General features: G+C 41.1%; 1 protein-coding gene across 4 annotated transcripts in view; it reads left to right on the top strand.

The window, feature by feature from the left end:
- The first annotated feature begins 2,158 nt into the window (after positions 1-2,158).
- Positions 2,159-18,228, top strand: part of atp11c (ATPase phospholipid transporting 11C (ATP11C blood group)) — a 39,148-nt gene continuing 23,078 nt past the window's right edge. For all 4 annotated transcript variants that reach the window (XM_084549332.1, XM_084549331.1, XM_084549330.1 and 1 more), the window contains exons 1-2: positions 2,159-2,680; positions 17,087-17,206. In XM_084549332.1, coding sequence (XP_084405458.1) covers positions 2,654-2,680; positions 17,087-17,206 — 147 coding nt within the window. In that variant the 5' untranslated portion in view covers positions 2,159-2,653. The remainder of the gene's footprint in view (positions 2,681-17,086; positions 17,207-18,228) is intronic.

The raw sequence follows: 18,228 nt of genomic DNA, 5'->3' as shown, positions 1-18,228 counted from the left end.
CTTACTAAAAGGATTATCTATCAAACATTTTTGACTTTGAGTTTGTAACTTGCAGGATAAACATGATTACAAAACTGGCATTTGTAGGTCAACTGGTTTCTCTTTGTAACTCAAAAAAAAACAAAGCTTTGTGCCTCTGCTTTTTATATGTCAGAGTTGACCACTAGTTTCCACTGAACATAAAACACAAGCCATAATTTTTTTTTTTCAGTGCTTTTGTGGTTCAGAACACGAATTCAGACACAGACACGCAATCTCACAGTGAGCTGCTGCCCCTATGAGTAACATTTGAACATTAGAAACAAGTACCTGTGGTTTTTAATCCACTTGCTCCTTTCCTGCCCCTTTCTCATTTTTTCAACACGGCAACATTGTATTTAAAGTAAGGGTGTCACCAATGCAAAATAAATGCAAACTTTGAGCTGCATGCAAATAGCTGCTAAGGTCGCTCATGATGTGATCTATAAAATACAAATAGTCTTGTAAGAACAGGAAGAGAATCACGTTTCCAACAATGCCATGTAATCTTCTTTTGATTTCACATAGCATGTACTGCATTTGAGGTTAAAGGTTCAGACATAATCTTTTTAATGAAGGTTTTCACAAGAGTTTCTTAAATACAAATTATAGAATTCATGACTCAAAATATTAGAATTGCCATGTTGTTTTTCAGAATGTGCTCTCCCATCGTGACAAGGATTATTGCTAGAACAAAACAATTATCTCACTTTTTTTCTTTCCTTTTTTTTTCTATTTTTTCCTCTTTGCTCTATGGGTTGGCACAAAGTTGTGTTACACCTCATTGGCCAGTGGGTCAGAAAGCAGATCCCTGGCAAGGTCCCTGCTGGCTGTTCCAATATCAAGCCAATGTTAAATATCATAAATTAGGATAATACTATAATTAAGATCCCACAACTAATTTGCATATGTTTTTACATAATCTTTTACGGTTTTCAATTTCACGCAGTTGCCCCTGCTGGCCCTTCATTGTTTCACTGTTATTTGCTTTTCCTCCCTAAAGTTCACATTTCAGATCACCTCCTTTCAGGCTGGAAGAATCATCTATACACAATTAATTCTAGCATACAGTATGTGCAGGAGATGCTTTCAAAAGTGGATTAAGAGGATTTCAAAAGGTTAGGCTAAAGAAAGGACCTGCTAATTACAGGAAAATTATTATTAATGTTGAGGAATAACTATAGTAGGCTAAAACTCTCAGAAAACATTAGGTACACTTGTGGAAATGAATGTATCTTAATATAACAGTCCTACAGTTAATCCTCCTTCATGACTGTCATAATATAATGAAGATGTACAATACAATACACTACAGTACATTTTAATTTCAATAGTACTACATAGCTACGATCCTTTCCATTTATGAGAACACAGTTGAATCAACAGCTCTCTCAGCGATTTGTATGGCTGCAATACGTATTTTTTTCTTTTCTATTAAAAGTTATTTAAGAGCCAGAAGAGTCAGACTGTTATTTTATTTTTTATAGGCTCTGCTGAGATATTTGTAGAATATTAATCTAATGCTTATTATCAATAGAAAACACATCAGCCTCACCAACCCAAAGAAGAAGTGTAGCACAAACTGCCACATCTTTCTGGACATGCAGGAAAATGAGATTGTATGTACATTGATCAGGCATAACATTATGACCACCTTCCTAACATTGTGTAGGTCTCGCTCGTGCCTCTAAAACAGTTGCGACTCATCAGAGAATGGACATGTGCCTTCTAAGAGTGTCCTGTGGTGTCTGGCAACAGAAGGTTGTTAGCGGGGGGAGGGGGGGGGGCCTTGGGGTCCTATGGGTTGTTCCAGTGAAACCCACAGATACTTGTTCAGTTTCAGTTTGCCTGTGTCAGGCTGCATCCTGATGGCTGCTGCCATCAAGGAGTTTCACTGCTATGGGATGGGGGTGCCCGGTCTGGTCTAGACGAGAGAATGCTAGTTCTAAAAGTTTCCCAGCAGAACACTGCAATAGTCACAAGATTGTCAATTTTATTTACTTCTCTTTTCAGTGGTTCATGTTGTGGCTGATTTATGTAAATTACAAATGTAGACAACATTACCCATAATGCAGTGGGAGCTCAACTCGCCGCACCTTCGTCGGGTGGAGCTTGTGAACGTGGGAACGTATGTGGGCTGCTGCTGCTTGAGTAAAAATTCTTTGACAGGGAGATGAGGCGACCTGTGCAGGGGGACTGACGGGAGAAGTTTGTTTTTGCTGTGTCGCCGGGCAGGTTTTCTTTCCCGAGTCAACGCGGAGGCAGGCTTGAGAGCGACAAATGCATTGTAGTAGTTTAAGCAACAGGGCACAGAGCGAGATGTCAGAGACTGTTTCAGACGTGAGGCACGGGAAGCGCGACTAGTACACCGCAACGCGGAAAATATCCAGGGGAGAGAGAATGCGAATGGTTCGAAGATATCGAAATCAAACAAAATGGAAACGATGTAGCGTCGCTGCGGCATTTCACATAGCTAGAACTAACGTTAGAGTAGAGAACAGATAGCCAAGGAGCTAGCACGTCAACTAACATACATGTAAAGTTATTCCCTGGAGAAGCTGAAGCGGAGCCCGGAGGCGTCTGTTGAGTCAGAGGAGTTCATCAGTACTGCGGAATCAAAGATAAAAAAAAGAAGATGCTACGGAGAGGACTGAACCGTCTGGTATGTGTGCCTGGCATCAACCCCACACACACATTGTTAGCTTGTGACACCCAGCTGCTCCTGCTAGCCTTTAAACTGCTCCTATTCAGCCCTAAAAGAAAAGAACCGCTAAGCTGTCACTTCCAGTAATCCGCATATGTGATGTTTGCTGCTTATACAAGAGGAAATTACCCATTTGCGACAAACTTTTTGCCTCACACTGACCGACAACACGAAACAGCTGTTGTGTCACTTCGTTTCTCTCAGACAGTTAGCTAACTGCTGGGTAAGTTCTCACCGGCCAGGAAGTCACGACAGAACAGTTGACGTTAGCTAAACTCAGTCAACTACACTCAGGGACACACGAGCATTGTTGAAGGTAACCTCGTGATGTCTGCCGTGTAATGTCGCCTTTATTAAGCATGTCATGCAGAGCAAAGTGAAAACAGCCTGCCACCTGTATGTGTAAAAGGAAAATATGAACTAAGAGAGCTACTACCTTTGCCTAGAGACGTGGTCTGCTTCTCTCTGGGGTGCAGAATGCTAAAAATATGCACTCAATTATAACCCACAAAGACATTCATCAGACCCTGTGTAGCTTGTATGGCTGCCATCAGATGAAACAATTAGTCTGTTAACTGATTAGTGGAGCAACACATTTGATTGTTTCAGCCATGTAAAGAGTCTAATGCAAAACAAATCCAATATCTTTGGACATTAGGCGTTTGAATACATGGCCATCTTTGGGTCTCAGAACTGCACAGATCTTATGGGCAGTTTATGCATATTGTCTTCTTACAAATAGTTAAATAGTTGATCAGTAAATCAGTCGACACACTAATCCGTATTGTAATCGTTGTTTCTTTCTCCCTAGGAAGCATAATAATTGTTTTTAACTGAACTTCAGTCCCTTATTTTGTTCCAATGCGACCTTGCCACTACATTTGTTCAGCATAAGAAATTGGTGTTTTGCCCGCATAAATTGCTCTGACATCACATTTCTTGATTAGTCATTTTAATGCATACCCTTTTAAAGTTCACCCGCTGGTTTCATTGCTCTTCTCATACGTTAATCATGAGTAGGCTCGGTGACAAAGGAGTAACTATCTGCATTTATAAATGCTAAACTGCCTTTACTGCCTCTTTATCATCCTCTCGTGCACCAGTAACCTGTTGTCCCCGGGCTGATTCCCCCACATGCTATGTGGGCAGTATAGATACAGACAGTGAATAAGTGGAAGCAATATAATAATTATAGTGCCTGACTCTCCTCCTGGCCTCTCTCTAAGTGTTGCCAGGTCAGCTGATTTTCCTGCTTCTGGAGAGGATTGCTGCTGTTCAGTGTGAGCTGTAAATAATATTTTGTGCAGCGCAGCCAGCCACACTGTCATTGATGCACACGGTGCCGTTATCACCGACTCTGGCTCTCTGCCTCCTGATTCACACCACCCTCCCCTTGCCCACGGGAGGTACACGTGCATCATGGAGAGAGGGACTGCTCACACCGACACGGCACAGATGAACCCTCGTGTCTCATTTGACTCTCCCACTATGACACGCTGTGCCGCTAAACCCTGAGTGTGTCTTTAGAAAATCATTAAAGATGGCTGTGGGAGCGAGCGGGGGTTTTCATTTGGGGGAAGCTCCAGAGTTTGTAATGCTCTTGACAGGAATGCAAAACCACAGTTGCCTTTGATGTTCGTTCAAGCCCTTGAAGGCAGCAGTGTGATCAGTGAGAGGTGGAGCCTGGCGGAAATGTGATAGTATTCATTGTGGGAGCCCCTGCCTTGAGTGCAGGGAGAACAGCACAGGCACATGAAAACACCATCGCCCAGGCAGCACCTCAGTATCTTTTTTTTGCACCATGGTAACTAGTAGGTCTCCTCCTACTCCCTAGCTCAGTTAAAATCACACATGTGAGGTTTCTGCTTTATATTTGGACCGTGTTAGAGTACTGTAGCAAATACTTCCTTTGCGCAGTTGTGAAGAACACCCAGTCTCCTGTAAATCATTCTAGTCTTGCATACACAATTCAGAGGATGTAAGCTCTGCAGGTACTTTTACCCTCTGCACAAAGGCTGGAAGTGGTCACACTGACACACATGGAACTGCTTTGTGTTTGGATTTTGTAATTTGAGAAGAATCTGTCTTTTAATTGATTAATTAATCACGTCAAACATTATCTACTTCTAGCTTCTCAGTTGTGATTTTTTTTTTAATATTAGACTTTGGACATAATTTTCTGATATTTCTCTAAGCAAGCAAAAATATTGACAGTTTAATTGATTATGAAAATAATCCTTTGTTGCTTGTGAAGAGGTTAGACTCTGATTCACAAGCAGCTCCAGCTTGGATGTCATGGGACAGTTGCTCAGTTTAACTCTCCATCCCGCTAATTCAGTTGTTTCAAGGCTTCTGTAATGAAGTCATTACTCCATCTCTATTACTCTTTCTAAATGTTCTGCCTGCCTCAGCTCTGCCTCTACTTGACTCTGACCCAAGCACTAGTACGCAGGTCTTCACGTGGCAGGAGATGTGTAAAAGACCCCAGGGCCCCAACTCTTTATCTCAGGTCAGCCAAGAGCACCTACATGTCTGAGACATACACACAAAACCTCTCACATTGACACAAGTAATTTCAAACAATACTGACATGAACGCAGACTGCAAATAACACATTTAGGTGCAAATATTTTTTGCAAGTATCTTTCCAGTGGAAACTAGTGTTTTGTTCAGCCATAAAAATGGTGTTTTTTGGCCTTTCGCTGCTTTATCACTAGCGTTACATGCTGACATCTGTAAGCAGCTGGGAGCGCCTGTTGGAAGCATATGAGGGGTTTTTAGTAATTATTGAGATACAAAACTTCGCTGAGCAGTGGGGATGAGGTTGCATCTGGGGACCGCTGGGCATACAAGGCATGTAGAGCCGTTTGATTTATCTTGTCTGTTTGATTAGGAGAGATGGGTATCGATTAGAGCGTTGCTCAGTTTTGCCGCTACTAGACCTGCATCCATGAACTGGCTGATGAACAGAAATGCTTACTCTGATTTCTTTCTTTTCCTCCCTCTCTCCGTCTGGCCTCCTGCTCCCTGCCCCGTAATGGAAACACAGCCAAAGGAGCTCATCTGCAACACACAGCGGGATAATAAATATATTTAGTGTGTGGTGGGAGGTGGTGGAATAAATGACTAGCTGATATAATATAGTGGGGGAGACCGGAAGGACCTGCGTGACTCAAACCAGAAAAACCTGGAGGGAAAGTAGAGGGCGGACCTGTAGCCTCTTTGCACCTCTCCATCTCACTCTCCACCTAATGGACAGACTTTTTTAAGCTACATGTAGGGGATAGCCTGGAAGAGGGCCATTCAGGAGGGATATAAGGGGACCATGAATAGCTTTTTGTGTCAGTTTTCCACTTTCTTTTAAAAGCTAGGTTGAATTCTCAGTTTGTATCTCTAAATAATTCAGGTTTTCTTCATTTATTTTGAATTCTCCTTGCATTGCCCCTCCCTTTCCTCGCCCATGTATCCTCGGCAGGCTTGTGGCACTCAGAATGCATCCTCATCATTCATATATGTATAAAGGCTCATCCAGAGATTTTCTGTGCCATGCTCCAGCTCTAGCATTACTCAGAGAGCATTCGCAGTGAGATGTGAAGAGAATGCTGAGATGTGTGTGTTTGGGCTGTGTGTGTGATTTTTATGTGTGCGTCTGTATCTCATACACTGTGTCTCAGCACGGAGGCAGAGAAGGAGACGTCAGCATCTGTGATGTTTCATCATCCCAGTTTTTCATCGTCACCTGGAATGATAGGGTACTCGCTGACACACAGAAAGAGGAACAGCATGTGGGGCTTTAATGAGTGCTAGAAGACATACGAACATGCTGCCTCCCACACTCTAAACACCTAGGTTAAGCAGCACCCTACAATGATTATCTCCAAGGCAAATTCCCATCTACAGATGCAGGCGGTGTTGCTCAGTCACAGTGAGCGAAATTTGTTATTTTAAAGCGGCCACAGTTCAGTGGCAGAAACGCTTGGTTAGAAAACCAGAATCAACCATGCCCTCTAAGCAGAGGCAGGAAAGGCTCACATTGATTTTTGTCATTAGTCTTGTTGCCCTTCTATGCAGTGTCTAAGGATAATTAATCGAATAGCAATTACAGCCAGTGTAGCTTGGTACCTTATTAAAGATAATGTCATCAGTGGGGATGTAGCTGAGATGGAGATTTTTAGGGCTTGTCAGCATTCGGATGTATAGTAAATGCCTTTTTGTTGGCATAGTGTGGCTCTCTGCCAGATGGTGACTGCTAAGATAACCATTGTATTCTTGTGCAGTTTGGTTAAGTTACGTTACAACCTTCACCTTCATCTCAGCATCTGCATCTGGTGATTTGTCACACACGCAAACGGAGGCTATGTGCACTTGGCTGGAAAAAAACATACGCCACTTAAAGCTACACTACTTTAAACTCTCTTTAATTATAGATTAAAGTGTGACTAGGCTGCAGCTCGCAATGTGCTCGCTTTTCCTCTTTTTAAAACACAAAGTGGGGAGGTTTAATCCAGTGGAGCCCTAGAAAATAATACATTTTTGACATTCTCTCTTAAGTCTTACTAGTTCTTACTGAACTAAAATTACCAATGAGGACAAAGTTCATACTGCAGAAGGTGGAGGGACATGAAATCCTAAAGCCTCAGTAAATGAATGTTTTAAGACTATAAACTGGTTAAAAAATAACTTGTTTGGTGTATATACTTCGTTTTTTAAAGCCTTGCTGGCTTTTTGACATTTAGGTTACATTCGTGTCTCGTGTGTAGTCTGTGTAAGCATCTATTTTTGTGGAACTGCATGTCTCGGGTACATGACTGACCACAGACCTTTGTCAGCACTGTGTGACATTGTGAGACATAAGGGTTCATCTGCGCCTTTCAGTGTCAGCAGTCATTCTTGTCAACATTTACTAGTGTTACACTAGTGTTCCTCAATGTTTTTTTTTCCAGAATTTTCATTGTCAAACAGTAGCTGGAGTAGTGTGTGCTGCGCACAAAGGTTACATTTTTCACGGCGGACAACTGTGAACAAGTCTTCCTTCAGTTGCCTTTAAAGGATTCAATCCTATTGCCACCTGTTACCTTGTCACAAAATGCCGTTTGCTTTTAGACGTTTGAGATTTCAAAACCTTCTTGTAGACCATATGTGTTGCTAAAAGCGTTTTCACAGTATCTGTTTGTTGCTTTTTGAGGCAAAGAGATGATTGAGGAATTAACTCCCAGTGTGAGGTCTAGATGAGCCCCTCCCTTCACATTGTCAAGGGAAACGGTGTAATGTAGGCCAGTACCAGCCCATGGTACAGTACACTCTGTGTCTTGTACAGCTGCAGGGATGCTAGTAGAACAATGGGCCTTTGCCTATCCACAACAGCTCCTTAGGATCAGCCCTCAGTTCAAGTTGGACTATTATTACTCTGTTGGGCCAGTCATCACTGTGTACAAACAGCGGACAGAGAAGAGAAGCCTCTGATATGGGGTCTTTATACTATGCCATGGGCCAAGTGCTGGTGAATCCATAATGGAGGTAACTCCTGTTATAGTACCACTATGGAGTAATGTCTGTTTTTCATTAACCTGGCAGTCTTCTGTGTAATACTGTAATTAAGTAATATTTTAGAGAGACTGGAGTATGTTGAGGTCTGTCACATTGTTCCCTTGTTCAGTCAACTAATTGATTATGCTAATGTCAAACACAATGAACACCTTCTGTGTGAAACAAATGATGCTTTACAAATAATATTTGATCTGATTTGAGCCGTACCTAACTTCAGCCAAAGTGCTATATCACTACAAAGCTATTGTACAGTTTCTTCAAGAATCCCAAATATTGTGATGGCATTGACAATCAAGGTGAAAAAACAGACTGATTTGTTAGCTAGTTGGAAGATAATGCTGTGGTACAAACAAGTGAACAAATTTGAAGATTGAATGCTGTTAAATACAGGTTTCTTTGTCATTAGACATATGAATTAAATGATGAATAGGATTATGGCACTAGTTTCATGACAATATCCAGCAAAATGACTGGCAATGATGAGGACTGAAACAACCTCTTTTTCCTCATTCCCCCTGCGAAGACCACTCATTATGCTTCATTATTTTTACTGTATTCATGACCTTTTTCCGAATCTGCGTGCTTTCTTTTCAGTGACACCTTGGCTCACATGTACATATGTTTCAGCTTCAGCTTCTCAGTTTCAGCTAAAAATTGCATTAACATTCCTATCATTAAGTAAAGGAGGTGACTTGTAAAGTTGACACAACTGTATAGATATACTGCATAGCAGACATAACATAGCTCTGTATGAATGGCACTGCACTGATAAAAAAACAAAAAACATTTAGGAACTGGTTAAATTGCATTTATGAACAAAACTCTGAGGTTACTCGTGAGTCTAATCTGTAATGGTCTTAGATGTAGATACTGAGGAAAAAGTCTGCACACAAAAATATCAACTCACTCTAACCTAAAGACTTAGTCTACAGAATGATATCACACGTATAACATTATTTTCCATTGAGGTAATATGAATTTACTGAATAGCGACTACAAGTGATAGTTGTGTCCATTATGCTTAGACATAACAAAGGCTCTTTGTGATGAAATTAGACAAATTAGCCCATGTAAAATAGATCCATTAAGGAATCGTTTGCTGCACAGGAAGTGCAACAAAGAAGTGAGTACTTCCTGAGGTCATTTTAATGACAAACCTTTCATTTCGATTAGAAGTGTTTTTTTTTTGCTATGTTTTCTTCAAAGGTTAATGTACCATCTGTAAAAATGTCTGTACCCTGGGCAACAAGTACTCGATTGTGCAATCAAAAGTGAGAGTTAGGACAGGCCAGTGGGCTGACAAGAAAGAGCAAGAGAATGACAGAACAGGAAGTGACAGATAGAGTACTGCATTGACTAACAGTGGTAACTCAGTACATGCATCTTTCCCCTTGTATAAAAAAATGTGTCATTTGTCCATTAATCCTGTCATAATGCGACTCTTAAGATGCTGTTAGGCCGTTCTCTGGCATTTATTCATTCCATTACTAACAGACTACCATTTGATGTGTGTGGCTGTATTTTATATTTAATATTTTAGTTCTCTTGGCACTTTACCTTCCATAGTTTCTCATCTATGTGGTGAGAGGAAAATGTGCTAATAGGAACTGTATAAAATTGCCAATAAGGTTGACCTGTGATGAATCCACTTAAACTGAGAACATCAACATAAAACCCAATACATTGGATGAGAAGCGCTTGGAGCAGAATTTTTATGTTATTGAATGACTGAGTCATTCACACATATTCAGCACTCATGCTGTTTACCAGTGTAGCTGCGTGAGAAATAAGATTGTGTGAATCCTGGTCTATATTTGCTCTGAGAATAACATGAAATGGATAGCTAGGCCGAATAGGATCATGGACTTAAGAATGAATCGGTCATTGTCAGCGTAGTGCAGTTTGTTAGAAGTACACATGCAGGATTTAAAGTACAAGCAATGATCCCCGGTGCTCTCTCTTCTTTGCACAGCTCCCTCACACCTCATTAAATGTGTTTAAGTAGATTTTCTGAGTGGATTTTTTGAAGCTTAATGGCACAGCTCCTGCATTCTGTATTGGAAGAGCTTAGTGTTTTTGTCCCCTGTACACAAGGTTACAAAACCACAAAAGCAGCCTGATCTGAACAACGCTGAACCTGCTGTATTCTTCTGGGTTTACTTTTTTCAATTTGCTTCAGTCCTTATATAAGAAAAAGTTACGCCATCGATTTTGTTTGACCACCGAATCTGTTTGTGTCACGATAAATAACACTTGCTGTACCACTGTCACAGTTGCCATCACTAGCTGTTTTTTCCTCTACGCACCATGAGATCTCTACTTTAGTTAAACCTCGATGGCAAGTATAACGGCTAAACATGCAAGTGCTTGGAGACTCCTTGCTATCAAGAGCAGTACAGAGAACCACGCATGGTATGCTTTCTGGCAGACTTGCAGTCCTTAAATGATAACGCATTCATATCAGGAAAGAACTGCAAATTCATAGTAATCAGGTTGTTGTTTTATTCCCCGCAATTTTACATGGCACCTGAGGGTAGTGCATAGGTGCATTTACATCAAAGGAACTTTCTCCAAAAGAAGAAGAACCTTTTGAGGAACTCACCTCTTCCGTATATAAGTCAACTGGAGGAACCACGTTCTAAATTCGGTTCTGGGAGGATGTTTTAGTTCCAAGAATAGCCCCTAGAAGATTGCATGACTTTCAGCATGTCACTCCCAGTGTTGAACAGGGCTTATTGTTCAAGTACAGTCACGTTCTCACAACTGAAACGAATAGTTTTGCTTGTAGTTTTAGGGGCTAGCAGTAATCAAAATGAAGTAGCCAGCAACTTTTTTATAAAGTCCTGGGATGTTAGATAGTTTTTGTTATGCCACCGTCCTCAAAGAGAATAAAATTCAAATATATCCCCAGCAAACTCGAGGACAGAAACAGAACTGTTGGCTGAGCGTTGATCTTCGAGGCCACGTGCTTAGTTCTCTGTGATGCAATGTTTTGGCAGACCAGTCCAGGTTACGGGTTCAAACCTGCCAGTGTTTGGTGTGAAGTTTGCATGTTTTCCATAGCATGGGTTTTCCTGGGTCCTTCAGTTTCCTCCAGCAGCCCAAAGATTTGCAAGTTAGATTGATTGTAAACTTCGTGAACAATCACCTCACATTAGTCCGTTGGATGGATTGATGATTGGTAATTGTTATATAGGTGTCTTGCAGGAACTGTGTATTAAATGATCCAAAAATTATTATATTTTCTAACGCTTGACAATGTACTGTCAGAAAGTTACTGTTGTGAACAGGCCTTGTTATTTTCTGGTTACTCACTGTGTTTGTTCGGCTAACAGCATGCAGACTGTGACAAAACAGGATAGCCACTGAATAGTGAGATGGTGTGACAGGACACAGTGTCATCAGACCAGAGTCATCATTGGGAGTTTGGCAGTAGCTGAATGCAGTCTTACATTCCCCCCCCTGCTCCCAGCAAAGCACCTTTCCTCCCTGTCCCAGCCTGTGCTTATTACACAATGTGAGCATAATTTAATTTTGAGCTTAATTTAATGTAAGGTTTCAGCCTTTCTCAATTCTCTAATGCAGCATTTATTTTTCACTGAGCAATTACATCTCAGCTCAATTGAGCAACGGCTGTTTGCTTTACTGATCTTCATTCATGTGTTTGTAGCTTTTTCATCAAGGATGAATCAACTGTTTGATGTTGACGTACTGGCACTTGACTCTGCTTTACTTACCTACATTGTTGGCACCAAATGGCTTTGTTTGACCTTTGACAATGAATCAAAGATAATGCGATCACTTTTATTTTCCCTTACTTTAGCATTTTTTGCTTGGCCTTTAATCTCACTATTTTGCAGATGAGCATTGCAATCACGTAACCGCTCAAAACTGAAGCGGGCCCCGTGGTCTGACCCTCATTATATTTTACAGTGAATCCGCCACTAAATCAATGGCCATTCAATAGCTCTTTTCTTATCTTTAGGACCACAGGGCATTGCCTACTTCCTAATTTTATACGCAATAATTTTCCTCATTTTCAGCATGAGCTGTGTGTGTATGTGTGTGCCAACATTTGTTTTAGAGAATCCTTGCTGTGGACCAGGACATTCTCATGCAGGTTGTCATACAGGTTGAGTTGCTTATCTTACATAAATTCTAGCCGTTGTTTATCTGATAGGCCTCTGACTTTGAAACCTAATGCATGCATACTCAGTCTTCACTAATGCATGTCTTGGATGTAATATTAGTTGTGCACCGTAGCATCTGTCTGAAGTGCTGCCATTAAATGTGTTGATGTTGTTTTTTCCAGAGTACACAGAGGAAAGATTACTTCCAGAATCACTGCATCTGATTCAGCTAAATGAACAAATGCAGTCCATGGGGTGTCCTTGTCTTACTGCTCCTGGGGGTTGTTTTTTGTTTGGTATATATATATAAAAAAAAAAAAACCTGGATATGCTTGACTCCTTGGTTCCTGTTTTACATTCTCTCTCAAACACTCTTCCTTCCTCCCACTCTCTGATACTCTCCTTCATTGTCTGGCAGCCATGTCCATCCTGTCCTGCTGAAGGGGTGGCATAGCGATAGGGGATGGTAAAGTTGACATCCATACTGAGGTGTGAACATGGCTGCTCAAGCACAAGGAAGCGTTACATAAGCCATTTGGTTCCCTTCTCTAGTCTAGACTAGACAGAAGAAGGAAATATATCAGGGTAACACCCAGAATCTGTCCTTTGATTTTGTGTTGTTTATAGTGCTGTGTTTTTGTCCCCACGTGCATAAATTAGGTGTTCAAGGCAATTCTTTGATCTAACCTCTTGTCAGAAACAGACTCTGGGCAGCTTGCTGTCCAGGTGGCCATAATTCTAATTCACATGTACCTTGGCTTTTGTCCAGAGTCAGATGTTCATGGTAATTTGTCCCCTTGACCCCCGTGTTGCTGGCCTACACGTGGGTATAGAAGATAAAACGGGTCCACTGCCAGCATAACCTTAATAATTTACTGACTCACTAATACCTTCACTTGCTCTTGAACGGAGAACGTAACTGTATTAAAGAAATGTGGCCAGGGCCCTCATTTTGGTAAAGCCTTTGGTTGTAAGAGGAGAAAAGAGATGACTGTTTGCAACATGCACAAGTTCCACTTCTAGACAACGGTTGTCACGCCTTTGTGAAGAGTGTGTTAGTGTGAAGAGTGTGGTCAAGCACTTACTTTTTTAGTCACCATTTGAAGTGAAGTTTTCATCTTTGCTTTACAGTTTAAAAATGATACTACTGTTTAATGCTTAAACCAGTTTGATAAAACACAGAAAACAGAACATGAAAAAGTCCAGTCCCACAGAAAAAGTTTGTGCAAGTTCCGTGAAGCATGCGTGAACTTAAAATAAGTTGGGTTTCTTTCCCCGATTGCTGGCTAGTTTCATAATGAAACCAAAGCACTCTTTTTTTTTTTGAAATATTTACATATTTAAAAAGTAAGAACAACATATAGTTATGTCATGAACATAGTTGAGGTCAACTTTCATGAAAAGTATTGTTAGATATACACTGCCTGACCAAAAAAAAAAGGGCCAGACACTCTAATATTTCGTTGGACCGCCTTTAGCTTTGATTACAACACACATTCGCTGTGGCATTGTTTCGATAAGCTTCTGAAATGTCACCAGCTTTATTTCCATCTAGTGTTGCATTCATTTTTCACCAAGATCTTGTATTGATGATGGGAGAGTCTGACCACTGCGCAAGCCCTCCTCCAGCACATCTCAAAGATTCTCAATGGGGTTAAGGTCTGGACATCTAAGGTCATCTCCTTAGATGTTTTCTCTGCTTGATGCATGCCAATCATTTGACCCTTCTCAAGCAGACTAACATCTTTTCCACGACCACAGGATGTGTCTTTCGACATGGTTGTTAAAGAAATGAGAAGCTACTCATTGCATCAGTTGGGGTTAAATAACTTGTTGTAAGCCGAAAGATAGTCTCCCATGTAGTAATTATCCAATAGGAGGCTCGTACCTATTTGCTCAGTTAAATCCAGGTGGCGACTTCTTTTTGACCAGGCAGTATATTATAAATTCTTCTGTTTTTCCAGAAGAATTCCTGAAAAAGAGATTTCTTTCTGATCATACCCTCCTTCTTTTCTTAACTGGAGGCTGATAATTAACATACAGATAAAGCAAATGTGTCTTATTTCTGGACTTAAATGGTCAACAGCTTGTCTCTGTAAGATCTTTAAAAAGGTTTATTGACTGTTCACTTACTTTACAGTTGAAAGAGGTTGAAATAGTTATTTATCCACTTTGAGATAAGGCACATGTTCAAGGATAAGAAAGAAGAGGTGGTGAATGCTAATAACTGTGTAGCAGCTCTAGTTGATCCAACATGTTATCATGGGCTACCAGCTGCCCACCCAAAGCCTTAAGATTTTTTTTTTTTGTGGGGAATATAAAGAAAAAAAATGAGATGATTGTGAGACCAGCATAGACTATATTTGTGTGTCCAGTTCTGATCTGCAAAATGTCTGTTCAGTGACAGTGAACTGAAATCTGATATACTAGGTCAGCATTCACATTGGTCCTGACTATATTAAACAGACTTAAACAGAAATGGTGTTCCTTGGCCACTATTAAAGACTTATAACAATGAAGTTTTATAACCTTTTGTGGAACAGTGTAATTAAAAAAATGTTATTGTGTGAATGTCTCTTCCTATAGAGATGTGTAGTTACAGCATCATCTTATTTCAAACTCAGAAGAATGAGCTCTAGCCGTACCTGACACTCAGTCAGTTTCTTAAGTTTCTCAGTTCCTTTTTTGGGTTTGTTTGTACATTTGTTTTTGAGATAAATGTTAGGAGAGATCCTCTAAAGTTATGACACTGACCTGGCTACTGTAGCTTGCTCTGTGATTCACCCTACCTGCCTTTTATGGAAGAGGAATGCCCTGGACAGCACATTTGTCCGCGAGTCTTGCATGTCTCTGGCTCTTGAACAGGCTCCTGAAGTCTTTCAGACATTAGGTTAGAGCAGTGCCATAGAGAGAGAGAGTTGCGACACTCCCATAGACCTCCGTTGTAAAAAATGGCGGCGCTTTTAACCGCCTACTTCCGGGATTTGAAAATCGGATTAGTTCCAAACACTGTCATTTGGGCGTTGGACCTCATTCACTTACATTGCTGCGCATTGAGTTGTTCCAGAGGTAAGTTGCTGAAATATCGACCTCTTTTGAATTGTCAACTGTCTATATTGTATCAGAGGCCCTTTGCGATGCTTATACTGGTCTTCATTTGTATATGCACAGCGTAATAATTTATATTTTATCTTGGTTGTTTCAACCAATTTTCTAGCATTGCCTGCTAGCTAATTAGCCAGCGCGACTTCCCCTGCTGTGAAGGTAGTTCGGTGATGAATCGCTACCACCTTTATAGCAACTTTTATTTAATTGAATTTTGGGATATACTAACTTTTCATTATGTGTTGGCTGTACTTAATTTGTTGTACTGTTCCTGTTCCATGTTCACTTGGCTAGTGTACAATTTGCCCAGCACTACTTGCTGATGCTTGATGAGATGCTGATAGATTGCTATCCCATGCCATGAGCTCGTGATCAGGGTATGTCAAGGCATTGTCGTGACTCGTGATTTGAGCGAGGGTTATTTAATTAGGAATGACGGGAATTTTAGGACTGGCGAGTTTGGCGTTGTGGTCCTGGGGGTGGCCACTCATCAGAAGAAGTGAGCTAGCTTCTAGGCGAATTCTGAACGGACCGCCATGGCAGACCTCTTTGCGTTATCACGAAGGTAGGCTAATAGCTGAATCGGAATTTATAAGCAAAATCACAGGGAAATAAATAGCCTAATACAGCCCAGTTGTGCTCAAATGAATATCATGAGACATCTACCATCAGATGAATGATATGGAAAAGTTAAGTTAGAGCCTCTAAAGCCAGTGCTACTACCCATGCGAACATGAACACTAAGCTTTTCCCTCCATGTAGCCTAAAACTTATCTAAGTAAGTTTTTCGTTGTCACCCTGCCTCTCCAAATGCAAAACTGACATTAACAAAAATGCAATAATGTAATAACAGCTGAAAAAGTACTTGGGTGTGTGTTTTATTTTATATTTACCGTTCAATAATGCAATCGCTGCTGTCTGTCCCATAGAAGAACATGACAGCCAGCGTATGTTTAGGAACTAACTGGGTTTACATGAACCACGTGACAGCCATAGCGGCGACATCAAAGAGTGTCGCAACTCTCTCTCTCTATGGCACTGGGTTAGAGTGTCAGTTTGTGTACACGCATAAATCCAAACAGCATTTTTCTTGTGTTGTTGTTTGCATTTATTATTCAACACTGATGAGTCAACACCTGGGAGAGAAGAAATTAAATTATAGTACCCACTCAATCACCATTTTGGCCCGTTGACCCTTGTCATTCTTTTCTTTGTCTCTTCCCTGAATTATTGGCTTGTGCTCAACAGCTTTCCAGTAGAGTGCCTTTCAGGTCTTTTTAATTTTCTGCTTCAAAGTAGAAAGGCTAATCTCATAATTCTGTGGGTGGAATTTAGGCCTCATCTGACTTAGCATTTTTTATACTTGAAATAACAATGCACCATTTTAGTTTTTACTGATTTTGACTTTTCTTTTAAGTAATATGTTTCTTGTTTGTTACACACTTTGGATTTTTGTTTTAACTGTGCTTGTTCATCGTTCAATCTCTAAGTGAAGAGAGGGACCCAAAATGACTAACATTGTTCTCTGTTTGTCTTTGTCTTTCCATCACCACCCCCTACCCCTCGCTGCTTTTTCCTCTAGCTTGGTGGTGATGAGAGAAGAGTAGACAGTAGGACTATCTATGTTGGTCATCGGCAGAGTCCTGTCAGTGAGGCTTTCATCCCTCCCAAGTTCTGCGATAACAGGATTGTGTCCTCCAAGGTAAGAAACACACTCACATGCATATACCAAGGGCCCACTCTGGCCATATACCAAGAAGAAATTTATGTGCAATTATTTGTACCTCAAGTCATCTGCCTTCATTTTTTATTCTCTTATTAACACTTAGAATGCAAAGTGATCTCTTGAACAGTCCCATGTCTTCTTTTCTTTGGTCCTCCTCCCACTGCCTCTCCACATACTAGTCTTAGCTCCCAACAGTAGGTGATTATTTGTCTGTCGGGGGAGCACTCACTGTGGCAGGGAAATACATGGTTGCTTAATGTACAGGAAGGATGGGCAATTTGGTTCCTTCCATTGGGCTCTGATAGTCTGCTCTAAGCAGGAAGTGGTGTGAGATGAGATGACTGGTGTAAGATGGGATTTATAGTGGTGCAGAGGGTCCCAGTGAGGAAGGGCCAATCAATTGGCTCCTGCCAGTATGTCAGGGTAAACAGTCTTTAATTACTCCGGCTGTAGTGTTTATGCTCCTCCATGCTGCTGCTCTCCATCATCCTGTTGCTTTTGCACTCTGCAATGACCAATCTCCGCCCCTCTTCCCTTGCACTCGTTGCTGCAGCATCATTGCACTCAGCCACCCTCTCTGCTGCTACCCCCATTTCTCATTACTTTCACTCTCTTTTCTCTCTAGCAAAATGAGATGTGCCATTCTGCTGCCGCTGCATTTCACCGCTCTCCCTATACACCGGGCCTTATTGTAGTTTTTGTGCAAGTGTGAGTGCAGGCACATGTCTGTGGTTTTGTGTTTCGCCCTGCTACTTTGTTGTAAGGCACAAAGTCACCAGCAGGTTATTGTTCAGACATTAATCTGGGATTAATGCAGATAAAAGTGTTGCTTCAACCCTGATGGTATCAGCGACACTTATAAAGTAACAAAACAGGCGGCAACCTGACACTTTCATTGGCTCTGCATTCATCGGTAGCCAAAACGATAAGATGAATAACCGATCCAAATCAATGGAATACCCTGGGTCCCCCAAGGGCCATCTCCTTTTGCTATTGAA

The sequence above is a fragment of the Chelon labrosus genome, assembly GCF_963514085.1.
Source record: "Chelon labrosus genome assembly, chromosome: 8".
Lineage (NCBI taxonomy): Eukaryota > Metazoa > Chordata > Actinopteri > Mugiliformes > Mugilidae > Chelon > Chelon labrosus.
Note: the sequence above shows the minus strand (reverse complement) of the source record. Positions and strands in the feature narration are given on the sequence as shown.